General features: G+C 39.2%; 1 protein-coding gene across 4 annotated transcripts in view; it reads left to right on the forward strand.

Annotated features, from left to right (window-relative positions):
* LOC122355125 (cadherin-18) overlaps nucleotides 1–6595 on the forward strand; it is a 189941-nt gene extending 183346 nt beyond the window's left edge. For all 4 annotated transcript variants that reach the window (XM_043253154.1, XM_043253153.1, XM_043253157.1 and 1 more), the window contains 2 exons: nucleotides 242–493; nucleotides 5690–6595. In XM_043253154.1, coding sequence (XP_043109089.1) covers nucleotides 242–493; nucleotides 5690–6243 — 806 coding nt within the window. In that variant the 3' untranslated portion in view covers nucleotides 6244–6595. The remainder of the gene's footprint in view (nucleotides 1–241; nucleotides 494–5689) is intronic.
* The last annotated feature ends 16392 nt before the right edge of the window (nucleotides 6596–22987 follow it).

The following is a 22987-nucleotide window of genomic DNA, read 5'->3' on the forward strand; positions in this document are numbered from 1 at the left end:
CAATTTTTTTGACTATTTCTTAATGTGACAGCCATAAAACTAAAAAAAATCTGTCACCATTCACTCCCCCTCCTGTTCCACTTTTAAAAATCATGTGGATTTTTTTTTTTTTTTTTTTCATAACAGCAACAGATGTCAAGTTTCAAAAAGCAATTTAAAGGCAGAAATGTCATCTGAAGCCATCTGATAGCCGTGCGAGTGCTTTTTAGCTAATGGCGACCTTATCTGTGTGCGTCCGCAGACAGCACTGCCAGCATCATCGCCAGACGGCGGCGGTTCCACAGGCTGACCCAGGAACTGTACGAGCTCCCGGTGGTGGTGTGGGATGATGGAGAGCCCGTCCTGAGCAGCACCAGTACCCTGACCCTCAGGGTGTGTTCCTGCCAGAGAGGCACCAGGCTGAAGATCTGCCAGGGAGAAGCGTTTCTCTCCTCCGCGGGGCTCAGCACGGGCGCTCTCATAGCCATCCTGCTCTGTGTGCTGATTTTACTCGGTGAGTTCCACCTGGAAATGATGCCCGAGGATTTTACCAGCGCCTGCGAGATAGAAAAAAAAACACCCAAACACATTATGAGAACAACATAATTAATAACTTATGAACGTGGCCAAAAGAAACATATAGGAACTCAATATAAATGTTGTTGTTCATAGGCAATGCTATATGGCATATTTCTGAGTAAAACTGAATATTAAGAGTGAATAATCTGATGCTGGGTTTTGAAAGATCATGGATGTCAGCTGATAATATTATTGCTAATTTAAATAAATGACTGGTAAATAATAAAAGTTGCATTAGTTTGTACCGTGTTTATTTATTATGTATAAACACAAACAAATGCATTTATATAATTATTAAAAATATGTTATTTTTGTATAATAAACACATTTATATATAATATAAAATATAATAATTTAAATTTTGTAAAAATATATTGTGTGATGTGACTTGCCTTAAAGGGACTTTAATAATAATTATATATTATATACATACATAGTTTATATATGATCTTTATACTGTATTATATTCTGATTAAATTTTTTACCTTTTTTATTTGATTTTGAATATTTACATTCAATAGAATTAAATCATGTAAAAACAATTTAATTATAAATAAGTGCAAATAAAAACAGGAAGTAGGGTTTAATAAAATATTAATGTCATGTAGAACTGAATAATAAAGAAAATTAGATACGTTTTTCTAAAATGCATATTTAGGCAAATCAAATGAGTTTTCTTCTTTGACTCTTGCCCATTTATCACCTTTGCAGGTTTAGTATTCACAGTGGGATTCTGGCATTCATTGTCATAATTCCAGCTGATCCAGCTCTGTTTAACTCTTGACTTATCATCTTTCACCTTTTAACTGCGGATCAAAAGTAAGGGGTGTACTTAAAGGATTGTGCGGGTCCCACAACAGCGGGTGAAGGGTCATGACCGCATCAAAATGTCATGAACAGAACACTGAAGAATGTTTTAGTATTCACAGCAGGGCAGACGGTGGTGAGCGGGATGACCGCATGCATAAATGAACACCGCGATGACAATATGATCATAGAGTTATAATCCAGTGTATTAAAGTGTTCATATTCTACAGTATTTAGAGTTTCTGTCAGCCGCACGTTTTTGTTGTTGCACATACTTTACATTACAATTTATTGTTCGGCGCTATTGCGTAAAATATCCTTATATAGTATATATTATTATACATTGTGCACTATTTATTTCACTCATTTATAAACATTATTTTGTATTTCTCAGTCGCATCGAATGCGAAATTATAAATATGGTAAATAAACAGTATACATTACAAATAAAATGTCAATTATAAAATGATAAATATGGTAAATAAACAGTACATTTCAAATAAAATGTAAATTAAAAAAGAGTAAATAATTTTTAAAAAATACATAAAATTTTTTAAAATATGATATAATATAGAATAGCCACTGTATATAATTTAATATTATATTGTATTATGTTTATATTAAACTATGTGCATTATTTAAAACTTAGTAAGAGTGAAGAAGTGAAGTTTATTAAAAAAATAATAATACAATATAATATCCAGTTATATGCAATTACATACAGTTTTATATTCATTATTTCATTTATTTATTCAATAGTATTTTCGCTTAAATTTATTCGATTTTAAAAAAAAAAATAATATGAAATGCTGTTTAATATAATTAAGTACAATACAATATATAATAATAATAATAATAGGCCAACTGAGTGCTAGAAAGACCGAAGAAAGGGAAGAAGAATTGAAGGTTACAGAAGTACCTTTTGCTACACGGTAAATGTAGACTGAAGTATAAAACAGAGGAACAGCAGGTGTGTGTAAATCTGTGAACAGAAACTAGCAGAGAAAGAGAGAGAGTCGCTGACAGGTTTGTATTAACGGTGCGAGTTGAAGAAAGTGAGCAGCATATGTAATAGTCATGCAGACATTACCACCTCTCCTCCTCTTAAATCTCTCTCTCTGTCTCTCTCTCTCTCTCTCTCTCTCTCTCTCTCTCTCTCTCTCTCTCTCTCTCTCTCTCTCTCTCTCTCTCTCTCTCTCTCTCTCTCTCTCTCTCTCTCTCTCTCTCTCTCTCTCTCTCTCTCTCTCTCTCTCTCTCTCTCTCTCTCTCTCTCTCTCTCTCTCTCTCTCTCTCTCTCTCTCTCTCTCTCTCTCTCTCTCTCTCTCTCTCTCTCCGGGCCTGGATGGATGGGTTAGGTCTCACCTCGCGGCTGTGATGCTCTCTCCTGTTCAAAAGCGAGAGATTTTCAGCACTCACCCTAGCAGCTGCCGGGGCTAAATATAGTCCTGCACCTCGCGCTACATGTTGCGCTCGCTCCGCTCGGCGCATCCCTGTTCAAACACGCCTCTGTTTGCTCCTGCTAAAATCTACTTGTTGATAAAATCTCCCTCCTACCACTCCGCAAATCTGCTTGGTAGATTTGCAGGCTTTAGCAGAGCTGATAACATCGGGATATTTGTTTGTTAGCAAACACCGAGCGGAGTGCGACACTTTTCGTGTTGATGTCACGGCGCTGTTGTGTGGTTGCTGTGCAGTGTTCGTACGACAGACTGCAATATGTTTCGTTGTCTTTCTGGCTACTTAAAATGAGCAAATTTAGAAAGGAGGTGTCACAAACACATATTATCTCTTCAACTCACGCGTGTACAGATACGGTCAAAAATATTGGCACCCGTGGTAAATATGATCAAAGAAGGCTGTGAAAATTAATCGGCCTTGTTAATCCTTTTGATCTTTTATTTTTAAAAAAATAGCTAAAATCTATCCATCCTTTACTAAATAAAAATTTTAAATGAGGGAAAATATCATTAAGAAATAAATGAACACAATTGCTCTCATATCTCTGAAGTATATTCCCATTTATATTCACAGTTTTGAGCACCCCAGGGTGATTATGAACATGAAATTATCCAGCCATGGTTTCCTGTGTCACAGAAATATTAATAGAAGGGAAAACAAAGCCCAAATTCCTTTGATCGTCCATCGAGATGAGAAAAACCGAAGAATTAATTTCTGATGTAGTGCAGTAAAAGATAACCGACCTTCGCAAATTAGTGAAGTGGCTTTAAGAAAAGAACTAGATTAGCAAACATTGCCATTTCCACCATCAGTCCAATAATTAATAAATTGACATTTATATAAAAAAGTGTTACGAAACTGCCTGGAAGAGGCTGTGTGTTTATATCGTCTTAATGCATGGTGAGAAGGAGAGTTTGAGTGACTAAAACGCTCTCCAATGACCACAGCTGGAGAACTGCAGAAAACAGTTGAGTCTCAGGGTTTCTGTGGTTAGATGAAACTAAAACATTCGTTTTTTTTCAAAGCAATCTCTCAAAATGGCTTTGGTGAACGTGTGCAAGGAAATATACAGCTGTATTTGAGATGCTGTGGGCCTGTATGAGGTCCTGGTCATCTTGTTTAGACTCATGACATCACGGATACTATCAGATACCAACAGATAAAAAATCAATAAGTGACTGACTCTATCAGAAATCTTATAACGATCTTCCAACCGTACAATAACCCAAACACAAACCTCAAAAACATCACAAAACCAAGTTTCTGCTCTGACCTGAACCCTGTAGAAAATGAGTGAGGTGAACTGAAGAGAAGAAGCACAAACACGGAGCTGGGAATCTGAGTTATTCAGGATGAAGGAATGCTTTTCTAACCTCATCTGGCATTATAGGAGAAGATTTTGAGCTATTGAACTGTCAAATGAAGGATTAATTGTGACCGATGTGTATTAGAGAAAAAACGGTATTTCCCAGTTTTAAAATCTTATTTTTTAAATGAATGGTTAAGATTTTAGTGTTTTTTCTTTTAAATAAAAGATCAAAAGTATTTAATCACATTTACTGAGGGTGCTGATATATTTGGGACGACTGTGTGTACGTGTGTGTGTGTGTGTGTGTGTGTGTTAGGTGTTATTCGTATATATTTCGCATGTGTTAGAAACGGAGGTGATGAAAAAGTGCTTTCATAAAGCTTCAGTTATGTCAGCTAATAGTGTATCAGTGAAGTGAAAGCTCATCTAGACTAATGTGCGATATCGACTTGCTGCTCATTTATTGTGGCTCTTACCATTCTAATGGGATATGAAAGAATCATCATTCATTCGCACTGATCTCTGGCCCCTGATGTGTTTGCTTGTTCATGCATTGACGATGCTTCACACCTGCTTTTCCCTCATCCTGATAATGTTCTGCACGTCTCCTGCTGCGTGACGTATTCACTGTAGCGCCGTAACGTTCCCTGGAGGAATTATTCACTGTTAATAACATTGATGAATTGTATTTATTATTTTAGTTTTCCTGTACTTGACATGAATATGTTGTGTACCTTCCACCTCTCAGCACATTTGCCGCCGCTCCAGATGATATTTAATGAGCGCAACGCAATTATGTTCCATTCCTGTTGATTTTTACAATATCAGGACTCGTTTGTCGTGTTTTTAGAGGGCAATGCATTTAACGCGTGACCCTCTGATGCCGCTCGCATGTTAAGACACAAAGAAATGGTACGATTTTGTGCTTTTATTATTCGTTTTATTATATCGTTTTTATATTTGTTACTATTTTTGAGCATATGCCTGAAATTCTAAATGTTTTGTTTCTTTTTAATGAAGGTCTTTTTCATTATTATTAACATTACTGATAATAGAATTAAAGTAAAATAATCATAAAAAATGTTTACTGTAATGAAAAATGTGCAAAAATATGATTTACACATTTTTTTTTACTCTATGAAAATCAAAGCCATGAATTTGTTTCGAATTTGAGGTTGATACCACAATAAAAAAAAAAAAATTAAACTATAGGAAATTTGCTTCCCATTTGATTTTATTTTTGACCATAAATGGTGACTTTTTCAGTATCATTTCATCTTTTTAATCATATCCATGATTATTTTTTATTAGTGTGTGTGCATTCACATAGCAAGTGCCAGAAAATTTACCAAAGTGCCATTCTAATGAAATAAAATATTTTAAAAAATTTTAAATTAAAATGTATCTTTCAAAAAATGAGCACCAGAGGCCTATTTTTTTCCTAAATTGTTGCTCTGTTTTTTCAGCAGTGTATGATTATATACTGAAAAGCATTATGTTTATAATTCTTGCCTTTTTATTTCAAATAACCATCAGCGTTTTCCTTGTTCCTCGCAGCCATTGTGATTCTCTTCATTACGTTGCGAAGAAGCAAAAAGGAGCCGTTGATCATCTCAGAGGAGGACATCCGCGAGAACGTGGTGACGTACGACGATGAAGGAGGCGGCGAGGAAGACACCGAGGCCTTCGACATCATCGCCCTCCGCAACCCGGCCGCCGCCGAGGAGCTCAAGTTCCGCCGGGACGTCCGGCCCGAGTGCATCCGGTCGTGGTCGTCACGGAGACCAGCCCGCGGCCGTCTCAGCCCCTCGTCTCTGGACATCGATGAGGAGATGGACGTCGGGGAGTTTATCAAACACAGAGTGGACGAGGCGGATCAGGATACTAGCGTACCGCCCTACGATTCTTTACAGACCTACGCCTTCGAGGGTCAAGGGTCACCAGCAGGCTCCATCAGCTCGCTCGGGTCGGCTGGAGCGCATTCCGAACTGGACTACAACTCCCTGGACGACTGGGGTCCAAAATTTGAGAAAATAGCAGAACTTTACGGAGAGGAAATCGAAACGGCGTCCGAATCCACTGAAAAGGCAGAGTCGGAGAAGCAGACATAAGTATTTGTCAGTGTCAGAGAAAACTGTGAAGAAGAAAAAAAAACAAAAACAAAACAAAAAAACCCTGCTCTTTTTCAGCATCCGCCGTCATGGTTTCATCAGTACAATGAGACGCTCTCGGACCGCTGCGCTGCCGGTACTCTACAGCTGTAAAGTCAGACTGACCGCCTTTTTTCTCTCGTTTCTTTTGGATGTTCGGAGCTCTGAATCCCAACAAGACCAGAATGATTTTGAAAAGAAAATCTAATTAAAAAAAGAATAAAAAAAAAAAAACTAATGAAAATAAGGAAGCTATTTTAACTGGTGTATATTTTTTATTGCTCAATAAAGTCCTGGATTCCTGACACATGAATATATGTGAAGTTATCCTTCTTCTTCTTCTTCTTCTTTTTCTTCCGCTTATCCGGGGCCGGGTCGCGGGGGCAACAGTCTAAGCAGGGATGCCCAGACTTCCTCTCCCCAGACACTTCCTCCAGCTCTTCCGGGGACACCGAGGCGCTCCCAGGCCAGCCGAGAGACATAGTCTCTCCAGCGTGTCCTAGGTCTTCCCGGGGCCTCTTCCCGTGGGGACATGCCCGAACACCTCCCTTGGGAGGCGCGTCCGGGAGGCATCCGGAACAGATGCCCGAGCCACCTCAGCTGGCCTCTCGATGTGGAGGAGCAGCGGGTCTACTCCGAGCTCCTCCCGAGTGACTGAACTCCTCACCCTATCTCTAAGGGAGCGCCCAGCCACCCTACGAAGGAAACTCATTTCGACCGCTTGTATCCGGGATCTCATTCTTTCGGTCATGACCCAAAGCTCATGACCATAGGTGAGAGTAGGAACGAAGATCGACCGTAAATCGAGAGCTTCGCTTTGCGACTTAGCTCTTTTTCACCATGACAGACCAGTACAGCGACTGCATTACTGCAGAAGCTGCACCGATCCGCCTGTCAATCTCTCGTTCCCATCCTTCCTCACTCGTGAACGAGACCCCAAGATACTTAAACTCCTCCACCTGGGGCAGGAGCTCCCCACCAACCTGAAGGGGGCAAGCCACCCTTGTCCGACTGAGGACCAAGGCCTCAGACTTGGAGGTGCTGATTTTCATCCCTGCCGCTTCACACTCAGCTGCAAACCGCCCCAGCACACACTGTAGGTCTTGGCCAGATGCAGCCAACAGAACAACATCATCAGCAAAAAGCAGAGAAGCTATCCTGTGGTCACCAAACCAGACCCCCCGCCCCTGACTGCGCCTCTAGAATCCTGTCCATAAAAATAATGAACAGGACCGGTGACAAAGGGCAGCCCTGTCGGAGTCCAACATGCACTGAAACAAGTCTGACTTAATGCCGGCAATGCGAACCAAGCTCCTGCTCTGATCATACAGGATCGGACAGCCCTTAGCAAAGGGCCCCTTACCCCATATTCCCAGAGCACCCCCACAGGACACCACGAGGAACCCGGTCGAATGCCTTCTCCAAATCCACAAAACACATGTAGACTGGTTGGGCAAACTCCAGGAACCCTCCAGCATCCTGGAGAGGGTATAGAGCTGGTCCAGTGTTCCACGTCCAGGCGAAACCCGCATTGTTCCTCTTGAAGCCGAGGTTCAACTATCGGGCGGATTCTCCTCTCCAGTACCCTGGCATAGACTTTCCCAGGAGGCTGAGAAGTGTGATCCCCTATAGTTGGAGCACACCCTCCGGTCCCCTTCTTGAAAAGAGGAACCACCACCCCCGTCTGCCAGTCCAGAGGCACTTTCCCCCGCGTCCACGCGATGCTGCAGAGGCGTGTCAGCCAAGACAGCCCCACAACATCCAGAGACCTGAGGTATTCGGGCGGATCTCGCCCACCCCTGGTGCCTTGCCACAGAGGAGCTTCTCAACCACCTCAGTGACCTCAGCTAGGGTAATGGTCGAGTCCCCTCGATCCCCGGCCTCTGCTCCTCAGTGGAAGACGTGTTGACGGGATTGAGGAGGTCCTCAAAGTATTCCTTCCACCGCCCCACAATATCCCCAGTCGAGGTTAGCAGGTTCCCATCAGCACTATATACGGTGTTGGCAGGGCACTGCTTTCCCTTTCTGAGGCGTCGGACGGTTTGCCAGAACCTCTTTGAGGCCGTTCGATAGTCATTTTCCATGGCCTCCCGAACTCCTCCCAGACCCGAGTTTTTGCCTGCACAACCACCCGGCAGCAGTCCGCTTGGCCCACCGGTACCTGTCAGCTGCTTCAGGGGTCCTCGGGCCAACCATGCCCGATAGGACTCTTCTTCAGCTTGACGGCATCCCTTACTTCCGGTGTCCACCATCGGGTTCGGGGTTACCGCCACGACACGCACCGAGACTTTACGGCCACAGCTCCGGACGGCTGCGTCGACCAAAGAGGTAGAGAACATAGTCCATTCGGACTCAATGTCTCCAGCCTCCTCGGGATCCGTCAACTGCCGGAGGCGGAGTTGAAGATCTCTGACAGGGTCTCTGCCAAACGTTCCCAACAGACCCTCATGGTACGTTTGGGCCTGCCAAGTCTGTCTGGCCTTCTCCCCTGCCAACGGATCCAACTCACCACCAGGTGGTGATCAGTTGACAGCTCTGCCCCTCTTCACCCTAGTGTCCAAGACATGCGGCCGGAGATCAGATGATACAACCACAAAGTCGATCATCGACCTCTGCCCTAGGGTGTCCTGATGCCATGTGTACTGGTGGACACCCTTATGCTTGAACATGGTGTTCGTTATGGACAGACCGTGACTAGCACAGAATTCCAACAACAGAACACCACTCAGGTTTAGATCGGGGGGGCCGTTCCTCCCAATCACGCCCCTCCAGGTGTCACTAGCATCACCAACGTGAGCGTTGAAGTCCCCCAGCAGGACGATAGAGTCCCCGGTTGGAGCACTTTCCAGCACCCCTCCCAAGGACTCCAAGAAGGCCGGGTGCTTACACTGCCATTCGGCCCGTGGCACAAATGACAGTGAGAGTCCTCCCCAACCCGAAGTCGCAGGGAGGCGACCCTCTTGTCCACCGGGTTAAACTCCAACACATGGCGGCTAAGCTGGGGAGCTATGAGCAAGCCCACACCAGCCTGCCGCCTCTCACTGCGGGCAACACCAGAGTAGTGAAGAGTCCAGCCCCTTTCGAGAAGATGGGTTCCAGAGTCCAAGCAGTGCGTGGAGGTGAGCCCGACTATCTCTAGCCGGTATCTCTCAACCTCACGCAACAACTCAGGCTCCTTCCCCAGAGAGGTGACGTTCCATGTCCCTAAAACTAGATTCTGAGTCCAGGGGTTGGGTTGTCGAGGTCCCCGCCTTCGACTGCTACCCAAACCACAAGGCACCGGCCCCCTACGGTCCCTCCTGCAGGTGGTGGGCCCACGGGGATGGCCCCACGCCGCTGTTTGGGCTGAGCCCGGCCGGGTCCGTGGGGCAAGACCCGGCCACCAGGCGCTTGCCGGCCCCGGCCCCAGGCCTGGCTCCATGGCGGGCCCCGGCTGCGCCATACCCGACGGCGTCGCGACTCCATTCCAGGTCTTTTCCATAAGGGTGTCATGGACCGCTCTTTGTCTGGCTTGTCACCTAGGACCTGTTTGCCATGGAGAACCAGGGGCATATAGCCCCGGACAACCTAGCTCCTAGGGTCATTCAGGCACTCAAACCCCTCCACCACGTTAAGGTGGCGATCCTCGGAGGGAAGTTATCCTTTACTGTTGTTTTTAAATCAATCAGTCAATCGTTTATTTATTTGTGTGTTTGTGTGCTTTAGTGCTGTCAAATGATTAATCATGATTAATCACATACAATATATATATATATATATATATATATAGATAGATAGATAGATAGATAGATAGATAGATAGATATAGATATATTTATAATATTAAAAAGTCCAGATTTTTATAAAATGTGAATATAAATCTAGATTAAATGTTTTCATATATATTTGATTTATATAAATAATAATATATTATGTAAATGTTTTAATCTTGAATTCATTTGACAGCAACTGTGTGTAACTTTTTGAAAATAAAAGGTTATAAATAAATATGCATATAACACATATATATATTATGCATATATAAAATATATATTTGTATGTGTATTTAATCTTGATTATTCATTTGACAGCAACTGGTAACTTTTTGAAAATAAAGGTTAATTATAAATGAAAATAATATTATATTATATATATATATATGTGTGTGTGTATATATATATATATATATATATATATATATATATATATATATATATGTGTGTATATATATATATATATATATATATATATATATATATATATATATATATATATATATATATATATATATGTGTATGTATGTATATATATATATACACACATAACTTTTTCAACTTTTGAAAGCAGTATCATGTGACATTTTACATTTTTATACAAAAAATATATCCATTACCTCCATTGTGAAAAAAATTGTGAGTCCATTACCTACACACTCTATATTTCCCACTGGAATATATTAGAGCAGACTGACATATTGAATGTTACTTCAGGCTTCTCTACTCCAACACATCATTTAATTTTAATGTGGAAATCGTACTGAAAATCATCTAAACCCTTGTTGGCCCAGATTTGCCTTGAGGCATTTAAATTATTGCGAATAAACATTTTCATAATTGCTCACTTCATATAGAGTACAGGCTCTTTTCCAAAATCTGGCGAGCTCTCCCTCTCTGTCTGCGGCCTAGATAGACGGCGGCTTTCCCTCATAAGTGACTGACTGCTAAACTTAGATACAAACGCGCTGCTCTGATAAGTATAAAAACGCAAGCATTTTGAATTTGATATAGCTGTAACAACAGTTTTCGGTATTCAGTGATATGCTGCATTTATTTTTCTCTCCTCATCCACCATCTTGGATCACATACAGTATGACAAAGTGTCTTATGAAACAGCACAATTAAGTTTCGTTGCTTTCAGCCTTTTTTTCCACGAGAATGTATTGAAATGCTGCCTTCATAGGTAGCTCTCTCCGTTTTTTAATATAAAGTCTGTACTTCTGACTCTGATTATAGGACCCTGTTTATTTTTTATAGGCGTCCTCTGGGACTCCCGTTGGGCACTTAAGATGATACACACTCTCTTTCCCTCTTTCTCTCTCTTCCCATATTCCCCAGGTTCCTAGTTTATAGTGACTACATGAATGAAGTGAGAAGGTTATGAATATTTCAGCATTTCTGCGTGTGTGAGAGAGAGTGTGTATGTGTGTGTTGTTCTCTAGCATTATGGTGATGGCTAGTTTGTGCTGTTTTTTTTTTCAGGTTGTCCATTGTAAAGATAGCAGAATACATAATCAGTATTCAGAATATGAAATATTAAAACGCTCCGTCGCTATATGCATGTACTACATGTAAATCTGAGTGTGTGTTTCCTCTCCTAATATTTCATGACTCCAGTCATTTTATCCCATAGTTAATATGACGGCTGTTTTTGCTCCCAGTATGCTTTGGGAGTGAGCGTATGTGGCCATGCTTGCACGAATATGTGCTGTATTTGGATAGTTCACTCATAACATTCATAGACATTTTTGTTTTTAAATCAACATTGTGGGTTTTGGACCTTTATGACTCTTATGAAGATTCTTTTGGTCATTTTGGTCTCAGTGAAAATGCTAATTCTTTCAGGTGGCGCTTTTGGAGCGTTAAAAGCTCGCAAGTACTGCTTTAAATGGAATCAACCAATCACCGGAGATGTTCGGAAAAATGAACAGCTGAACAAATCATTTGGGAGTCGTTGGACAAATAAGGTAAATACGCATATAATAATATAATGCATATTATGAGAATATTCAATGTTATTTGGGACTCCTAAAACCAAAAATATGAACCTTTCATAACAGGGGGTCTTTAACAGGTCCTGTCAACTTCCTATTAAGTATTTCAATAAGTTACACTGTTCAAAAGTGTGGGTTTGTTTTTTGAAAGAAGTCTCTTATGCTGACCAAAACTGCATTCATTTGTTTAAAAATACAGCAAAAACTGTATTATTGTCATTTCAGTATTTTTGTATTATATTTTTTTTTGCAAAAATACACTAAATATTGTGAATTATTATTATTATTAACATTTTAAAAATGTCTATTAAATCTGTTTTAAATTGTTATCTATTTCAGTGAAGCAAGGCTGAATTTTCAGCATCATATGATTGTTCATAAATCATTCTAATATTAATATTTGTTTGATATAGAAATATTTTAGAACATTAAAAATGAAGTAAGTCTACCTGATCTAATGGCATGAACGTAACTTGGTGCACTTTTTAGCAAGACACGAAATACGTACCAAAACGTGCCAGGGTTCACGTATTGAAGTCGTGTTTTAGCTCCACTCGGTGGACATTTCTCTTTAAAACTGCAGCTAAATGTGCAGCAAGGCGAGTAAAAACGGTGTCGCGCAAAAAGTGCACAGAGGTGCATGTTTTTATGAGACCAGGTTGGAAGCAGGCCTAGTTTAACTAGCGTAAAGCATTTAAGCATGAACATTTAGATTGAAAGAATTTAAAGTCGTGAAAAACGAATTCGGTGCATCTGAGACGTTGACTGCCAGTGTAGTGTACATAGTAAATACAAATAAAAGCGTGCACAGAAAGTGTGTGTTATAGTTGCTGCACAACAGTTTGGCGGTGAAGTGTTTAAAGCAGTGCTGTTTATCTTTACATGGGGGATTGAGTGAGCGAAAAGGAATCAAATGTGTGTGTACAGTGTGTTTGTTTCTGTGTGGTAATCCTGACAGGCTGTGCGTTCTGCTTGAGTAAATCTGCTGAGCGATTCGCTTTCCACTTTCTGTACACTGGTTTGTTCTCTTTATCATTTTCCGGTAAGAATCCTAGACATATTTTTTTGGTAATCACCTCTGAGATTTCTTGTTAACACGACCGAATGAAAGTTTTGTAGCTGAATTTGGGTTTGACTTCAGCAGCTGTTATTACTGCACAACGCTTGCCAGAACTCAACTGAATTCAAGCCGCTCAACAGCAGGAACTTCTGCAGTCAGCAAAATGCTAATTTTTTTTTTTTAAACGAGGCCCTGTTTTAGCTAGCGAGCCTGAATACAGAAATCAATCACTTTATTTTCTCAAGACAACAAGGTATTTTGTGTTGAACAGTAGCTGTGGTGCAAAAGTTACAGAACTGCCTACCTACACAGCATTTTTTGAACATCTCTCTCTCTCTCTCTCTCTCTATATATATATATATATATATATATATATATATATATATATATATATATATATATATATATATACTGTAATACTTTGTTTAAACTTAAATAGTAATGTTTGTCATAGTAAGCACCATTAAAGGGATAGACACAAAAATATAAATTTAATGTTTATCAGGTAAAAAAAAAATAAAATATATATATATATATATATATATATATATATATATATATATATATATATATATATATATATATATATATATATATATATATATATATATATGTATATATATATATATATATATATATATTGTTCAGTTTCTTGCACAAACCCATTTTTTTGTGTCTTAGGACATCAATGTTTGTCACAAGCCACAGGGTTTAATTTGAATTTGTCTGAATGTTTTTTGTTTTTTTTTTGTTACTTAAGATTGTGTGCCCATCGAATTGCATTATTTGACTGACAGACTGCAACGGTTCGAGTTAAAAAAATCTTCATTTGTGTTCTGCTGCTACGTTTTTTTTAGCACCACCTCGGCTGAGGTTCCGAGCGTGCCATACCGTGACGCGTACACTCTGCTAAACACCGATTGGCCGGAGAGAATCGAACTTGCTCAAGACACACAAAGGCACAGGAACGAATGCAACTGTTTAGAACGAGCGCACTACCTTTTAACAACCAAAGGTTGTTTGTGAGAGCCTGAGTGGGCGACGCCGAATAAAAGCGTTTTCCAGGAGTCCCAAAAACCTGATGTACATTTTTTAATTACCCGGAACTTTATGTATCGAGCCCATTGTGTTGAATTAAAGTCTTTTTCCACCACCTACTCATCGCAGTGCATTCTGGGACTGCATTCACCTTGAAGCACACGTGCGGTGCGATGCCTTGGAATCTGGCCAATATGAGGTAAAGTGCGAAGTGTGTCAGGATCGCGCCTATGATGTGTTAAAATGCTGCTCTCGTAGGCAGCCTGTTTAGTTTTGCTACAGTGCTAATGACTGTTCCACTGGCCGTATGCTCGACTGTGTGTATCTTTCAAACACTGCTAGTCTAAGGTTTATTTAAATATTTATAGGCGTTTAGCAGAAGAAAAAGAGCTCACTGTAAATGATTCATTTATGACAATAAATGCTGATATTAGACTGTTGCATAACCTCCATGTTTGTGTTCTGTGAATACTGTGAATCAAAATACTGGCAGAAACAGAACAGAACAGAAAAAAAACTTGCTTTCTGACACTGAACGCACATTTCAGAAAACAATAACTGCATGTAGCATTGTTTACCGGAGAAACAAGTATGTAAACTTACATTGTCCTTAATATCTGCAAGTATATTGTGATATTTTATGCTATAGTACAGTCAAAAAATGATATATAGCACCTTTAGAATCAGGTTGCATGTGTACTGTATGCATACTGTGCACACATTAAAAAAAGCATGATTTAAGTTTAACAGTGAGCTGTGTTTTATGCCAGTTCAGTCGTTATTTTGTGTAAAAAGTTATGAATCAAGATACTTCGTTTCACGATTTTGGCGAACCGTTCCTTTAAGCGATGATTATATTGAAAATAGCACTTTCTAACCTTATTTTCTTTCTTTCAGCGTTCTATTGAATGTCACGAGAGACGCTGTTTGCGCATTTGGTATTCCGGAGGCATGTGCTCTGCCCTCAGCGCTGCATTCAAGACATCGGGAGTCATGCTGTGCAGGCGTGAAAATTGGGATTAGATCTGTTGGCCTTAAAAGGGCGAGCTTTCTCAAGCACGTTGCCGCTACCTTTCAACGGAAATGTTACCTTTTAAGTTTTATTTCTGTTTCAAACTGGGAAAAGGGAGAAAGTTATTAAAGTCATTTTTGTAGGAACTCGCACACAAACACTCGCACATGAACGTTAAACAAGCACGCTGGGAGAAAAGGTTAGGGACTGGGGATGTTACGTGTCGGCCATGGTAAGTAAGATATCAAATCATCGGGGGCGTCTGCTCTGCCCAAAGGGCACTGCAGAGAGAAAAGTGACGGTCAAAATTCACCTTAATGGCAATTGGACAGGGATGTTCATATACCTCTTGATTAGTACACGAATAAACATGGGAAAGGACGCCATAGCGTACTTCACTTGATTTCACCAGATGTGGTTTGTTGAGTGTAAAGCACATCAGATATCATATTAGCAGCGTTTAGCAGACTATTTATAGCCTAATTATATCCAACTGTATACAAAATACGATATATTTTTAGATCCTTCTGAAATCATTTGACAGCAGTTATCTCGCAATTCTTAGTTTCTCCTTCTGCAAATTAAAAAAGTATATGTAAAAGTGTATGTACACTGCCATTCAAAAGTTTTTGTTTGTTTTTTTTTATGAAGATTCTTACAGGAAAAATATATTTTGTGATGCAATTCTGAAATGATTCTGAAATCAGTTCCTGTAAAGTAAAGCTGAGTTTTCCGCAGTGTCACACGAGCCTTCAGAAATTATTGTAAAATGCTTTTTTACGATAATCGCTTGTATAATTTATTAGCAATGCTGGAAACAGCTGTGCTGCATCATATTTTTTTTGGAACCTGTGATACTTTTTTCGGGATATTTTAATGAATAAAAAGTTCAGAAGAGCAGAATTTATTCAAAATAGAAGTCCTGTGTTACAGTATTCGGCACGGATGTGTTAAATTTGATAAAAAGTGATAGCGAAGATTCATAGCTTTAGAAAATGTTTATATTTGAAATCATTGCTGTTCTTTTTCATTATCAAAGAATCTTGAAAAAAAAATCACAGAATCCAAAAATCGTTTTGCAGCACAACTGTTATTACTAAAAATCCAGCTTTGCATCACAGAAAATGATAATTTTTACTTTGTATGTATGTATAAAACATAAGTAAAAAAGAGGCCGCTCTCGATTTTCCACTAAGTAATAATCCATATTCATTTGCTTAGGAAATTACCAGCACACAGCGTTTTTCCACAAACTGAATGATTTCTAGCAATTGTGCTAATAGGTTGAGAATTAACTATAGGTTTAGGCATAATAAGGTTATTTCTAGGTTTCAAAGTAGGCTATGAGCAAAAATGATAGTGATATCTGCTTTAGCTCCACTAATGAGCTCCCAACATGCTTTTTTCAGAATTCCTACAAAAGTTACTGCTTCTCTTTCACCGCAGACGTTGTCTCAGGCTCTACCCGTGAATCTTAAGAATCGCGTCAAAGAATCCGGAAACCAGTTTGAACTCTCCCTTCCTTCATATCCATACTTTTCTCTGAAGAACTCTCGGTTTGTTCCAAACTCTGGCGGCACAGAGGGATTTAACAGTTTATTATCACATTTGTGAATATTACAGGCATAGATCCGCGGGGATGTAGAGACGAAAGAGGAAATATATTTGAAGAGTGGGCAGGCGCGGATGTATTATTTAACACTCGCTAAATAATGTATTGTGTTTGAAGTACTTCTTTTAACAGAGTGATTTGTTGGGTGGGGGGGGTGACGCTTTTCTTAAAGGAAGCAATTTACAAAGCGATAATGCCCTAGTAAAGCGCTGCGTCTGTATTTGTGTTTGCTGAGTATTTGCATAACGCCAATAGACTGTCTGCTCCAATAAACGGTGACGCACGCACACTTCCAGAGGTCACACATCACCAGAGAGCAATGTAACTCATTTTGTTTCATACGCGGCGTGATAAACAAGCGCATCAGATGGCTTACATTTCTGAACGCTGTCCAGCGGTTTGCATATTAAACCCTGTGAGAACGAATGCGGTCCCTAGTTTCTTCAGCAGCCATGAATATTTTATCGAGCCGTGTACATTCCCCTCCGCATATTTGTTCAAAGGGCCAGGATTATAATTTGAATAATTCAGCGTGGAAAAATATCTCAAAACGAATGCCCCGAGCCAATGACATTTCTATGCAAAGGACATATTTGATTAATGGAGCCTGTGAATAGTCAGATGCATTAGCGCCAATAGACGGGCTGATCAAAAGGCTTAATAATGGAATTGCAAACTACAAACATGGCGCGTTACACGGTGGGTGGGTTCCCATTTTCTGCCATTTGTCCTGTTTGCACATGACAACATATCTGGCGGCGTTTCAATAAAGACAGATTTTACAGAACCGCCATTTTCGCCACAAATTCCACAACGATTTCTGAAGGATCGTGCGGACTGGAATAATTATGCTGGAAAAATTCAGCTCTGCGTGACTGGAATTGAATACATCTTAAAATACATTCAAGTAGAAAATGGTTATTTTACATTGTAGCGATATTTACAGTTTTACTTTATTAAATGTCAAATAAATGCATCCTTTGAAAAGCATTAAAAAATATCACTGAACCCAAAGACGAGAAAAAAAAAATAAGGTAACACTATATTTTCCATAGAGTCCATAATTCAAAGTAATTACCTAGTTAAGTACTTAGTAGTAGCTATTGTACTTACATTTAAAAAAATTAATAAATAAAAATTAATTATGTAATTAATTAAATACTGTGTAATAAGTTATGTGACTCAATCTGTTACATATGTGTAACAGCTGCTTATTACATGGTAACTACATTTTGTTTCATGCAAGTACAATGAATACTATAAGTACTTAATTAGTAATTACTCTGTACAACACCTTAAAATAAAGTGTTACAAAAAGAATAATAACTTCAATAATAAAAAGCAATATAACAACCATCTTGTTGTGATGATTATTATAAACCAAGTTGTTTTTGTCCGTTCAATAAAAAGCATCGAGGTTCAAACGCTGGACCCCACTGACTTTTATTGCATAGACTAAAAAGCAAAAAATCTCTTTCATTTTTGAATGAACAATGCTTTTAAAACCCGTTCGGGAAAAATCCATTGCACTTTTGACAGCTACTATAAGCTCTTTTATGAGGAAAAGAAGTTCACGTCATCTGATTTGAGAACAGTCAGGCGCACCGAAGAGCTTAAATCAAATTTCACAATGTCATAATCCGTTCGATGTGGATTTCCTTACGATGAGAGCGCATCAGGAGTGTCAGATTGCTCTGTATCTGATCAGACACCAAAACTCTTCCTGAAAGGCCTCTGGTATCCAAACCTAGAGTTTGTGTGTGACACTGAGTAGAATCACTTTTCAACATGAAACAAATCGTTAGATCCAGCAAGACAACACAAGCACTTCAAAATGCCACTGTCCTCATTTCGTCTCTTCATCCCCTTCTTCTTCTCCTCTCTGGGCCCTTCATCATCTTCCTCTTTAAATGGCAGACTAAGATGGATCGAATAGCTGGCGACAGAGTCTCCAAAGGGGCATTTGTTTTGCTGATGGCAGCTTTGTCACATTTTTTTCTCCTTGTTTGGGTGGTATCGGCATTCTGGCTCATTCCACATATTGCATTATGGATTCCTTAATCAAACTACCACCACTTGATGGTCGGAGGAAAACACTAAGAGCTTTGAGAAAACCATGCAAACTCATTTATCTTATAAATTATTTTTATTCTGAAACATTTTTATACAAAAAGTAATACTGATCAAAAAGAATTGTCAGAAAGATATATACAGGGGTTGTACAATGACACTGAAACGCCTAGTTTTAGAGCACAAAAATGAATTAGTATGATGTAGGGCCTCCTTTTGAGGGCCAATACAGCATCAATTTGTCTTGGGAATGACAGATACAAGTCCTGCACAGTGGCCAGAGGGATTTTGAGCCATTCATCTTGCAGAATAGTGGCCAGGTCACTACGTGATGCTGGTGGAGGAAAACGTTTCCTGACTCGCTCCTCCAAAACACCCCAAGTGGCTCGATAATATTTAGATCTGGGACTGTGCAGGCCATGGGAGATGTTCAACTTCACTTTCATGTTCATCAAACCACTCTGTCACTGGTCTTGCTGTGTGTATCGGTGCATTATCATCCTGATACACGGCACCGCCTTCAGGATACAGTGTATGAACATTGGGTCCAGAATGGTTGTAGTCCTTGGCATTCACTCGCCCATCTAGCACAAGTATTGGGTCTAGGGAATGCCATGATATTGCAGCTGAAACCATCACTGATCCATCCCCATGCTTCACTCTGGGCATGCAACAGTCTGGGTGGTACGCTTCTTTGGGGCTTCTCCACACCATAACTCTCCTGGATGTGGGAAAGGCATTGAAGGTGTACTCATCAGAGAACAATACATGTTTCACATTGTCCACAGCCCAAGATTTTTGCCGCTGGCACCATTGAAACCGACGTTTGGCATTGGTATGAGTGTCAAAAGGTTTGGCTGTAGCAGCCCGGCCATGAATATTGACCCTGTGGAGCTCCTGATGGACAGTTTTGGTGGAAACAGGAGTGTTGAGGTGTACATTTAATCCTGCAATGAGTTGGGCAGCTGTGGTTTTATGTTTTTTGGATATTGTCTGGGTTAGCACCCTGGGACATTCCTTTCAGACAGCTTCCTCTTGCATCCACAGTTACTCCTGTTGGATGCAGTTCATCCTTCTTGGTGGTACGCTGACATTACCCTGGAAACTGTGGCTCTAGATACATCACAAAGACTTGCTGTCTGAATCACACATGTGCCAGCAAGACGTACACCAACAATTTGTCCTCTTTTGGACTCTGATATGGTATTACTGTGCTAATTAAACCTTCACACTCTGCTCTTACTGGTGGAATGAAATCAATGAAGATTATGCACCCGGCTGGTCAAATTTAGGCATGAAACCTTGAAAACACTAAATTGGCAAGTGTTTCAGTTTCATTGTCTAACTCAGTGGTTCCCAACCGGTGTGCCGCGGCACTAAGGGGTGCCGTGAGATCTTTTGAGGGTGCCGCCAAAATTTCAACAAAAATGTTTTATTAAGGCAGAATCAGTGTAAACAGTATTCTCATATCATCTAGGACTAGGTATAAGGTGTTGTTGCATGCAAACTCTCGAAATGAAACAAATAAATAAATAATAATAAAAAAGCTACAGAACTTTTGAACGGCTTTCCAAGGGTGCCTCAAACAAGAAAAAGGTTGGGAACCACTGGTCTAACCCTTGCTTCTCTCTCTCTCTCTCTCTCTCTAAAAATGTATATTTATATATATATATATATATATATATATATATATATATATATATATATATATATATATATACATACATTTTTATACAGAAAGTAATATCGTGTTCAAAGAATTGTCAGTAAGTGATATTTTTTACTTTTTTTTTTTAATTGAGTAAAGGATTTATTATTGACATTTATAATGCAAAAAAACACATTCTATTTTAAATAAATCTCATTATTAAGCTGTACAACTGTTTTCTGCTTTGTTAATTAGAAGAAACAATTCTTTAGCATGATAATCTTTCATTATCATATTGATTATGAGAACTGGAATAACGATTTTCAAAAATCAGCTTTGCATCACATGCTTAAATTACCAGCTAAACTAGAAAAAAACGATTTCATTATTACATATATTACATATTTTATTGTATTTTGATCAACTTTTTTATACATCTTTCAAAAATATAAAATTTTGGTATAGTAAACAATGTGGGTTGTGGTGAAATCTGGTTTAGCTATTACAATCTCAATAGACAATAATAATGAACAAATGGTAAACACTAAAGTATAAAGCAAGTTTATAAACCTTTAATTTCATAGATAAGTCATAGATATCTTTCATCTGCAGGGCAAAAGTATATGGCGGTATTTATATTTCCTCTTATATTACTTAGGAGGTCTTTGTAACGTAAGTTTCATTCAGAGTCAATTTCATATGCTGTTTCATTTTCCATATGTGAAACTGATGTCTGTGCTGTTTTATCTCTCTTCCTTGTATATCCATATTCTTTATATCTTTTTTTGCCTTTGTAGTGCCAAGATTATCCAACAGTCGAAACAAATCACTCCACAGGTGTCACACCAAGAAAGCGCTGAGTAAAGACCCTGAGTTTACCTTGGACATCAAGCGGAACCCAAACGTTATTTCATTTTTTCCTTAATAATAATGCATTTAAGCTGTAAAATCAATTGCCAACGTAACAGTGCCAAACGCTTTTCTCCACTAAATACGGTACTTAATGCAATCACTCGAAATGTTTTTCTACATGTGCATTAAAGTAGATTAACATGAAACTAAATGCTTTACTGATTAGTGTTTTTATAGTAAAATTAGATAATTAGTGTCCCTGAGTTATAATTAAATGAATTTGTCTATATGAATTACAATATTACACTGAAAAGACCCCATATTATTATATTATGATATGTTTTTAATAAGCCTCAAAGTAAAAACTAATTTTTGGATGTATGTTGGGAATCGGGCATTTCTCTCCAAACTGTATTTCTGCGGTAAATATATATTTTCTCTTTGTTGTCTCATATCCTGCGGGAAAGTGAGTGGAACATATTATTTAGCCAAGGATATGAAAGTCGATTTGTCCTACATTTTATTTCGAAGAACAAAAATCCCTGAGCTAATCCTGTCTTTGGTTGACAGACGGAAGACCTGCAGGCAAGAATCACACACACTTCCATACTTTCACATTAGCGTGCTCTAACCAGACATTCACTCTGTCTTTTCATGCTCACCTAATTCATGTTCCTCAGAAAGCGAAATACTTCCTGAGAAGGAAGTATTCAAACTCAATTCCGGCGACGGATCCTGGCCTACTTGCACAGACGATTTCTTGCATACCAGGAGCAGCAAAGTGCGGTACAGAGAGAGCGAGCAGCTAAATCTCAGAGGATGGTTTATTTAATATGAAGCCTTCCCCAAAATCAAGAAATAAAATGTAGCCGGAAGGCTTTTTATTATCTCTTGCGCTATATTCCCGTTGCTGACCCAGGTGCTGTGAGTGAACCCCCCAAAAACCTTCAGATCTTGTCTGACCGTGTGAATTTGAATCCAGCTACAAAGTGAAATGCAACCACAGACGGAGGTCCGAATGTAATACAACCTGCAGCATCTTAGACAACAAATCAACAGGAATCATATGACATCAAATCCAAGTTCTCATCTCTTTTTTGACATTTTCTAAGCTGCATGTGAAACATGGCTTGAGCTTTCGTTGCCAGTGAAATATCGACGTGCTCAGTAACACAGTATTTCTAAATTATTTTCATATAACGGTGGAGAATACGTAAACTGAGCTGAGAGTAATTTTCTATGATGATATTTGAGTTATCGTGTCATGTGTGTTTTGTATCATCTGTCTAGATTAAAAAAAAAAAAAAAAAGAATGCCAAATTTGCATCAAACGGGTCTAAAATTGCATAATGATTCAGATTGGTTCATTTGGACACTGATTGAAGTGGTATTGATGTCTTCAATACACAACCACAGGAAGAGTAACAAATAATAACACAATCGTTGGTGTCCTGGGCAACAAATCACCAGAAGTCATATTACATCAAGTTTTTATCATTTTTGACATTTTCCTTTTATGATGCGAACCATGGGTTTTTCCATGTGCTGTAACCAGAGGCATTTAAAATACCGCTGTGCACCAGCGAATTATTATTGCTAAATTTCTCAAACCATAATAGTACACTTTATATGACAGAAAATAAAAAGAACTCTTGGTGAGGTATT

This window comes from Puntigrus tetrazona, chromosome 12 (genome assembly GCF_018831695.1).
Source record: "Puntigrus tetrazona isolate hp1 chromosome 12, ASM1883169v1, whole genome shotgun sequence".
Classification (NCBI taxonomy): domain Eukaryota; kingdom Metazoa; phylum Chordata; class Actinopteri; order Cypriniformes; family Cyprinidae; genus Puntigrus; species Puntigrus tetrazona.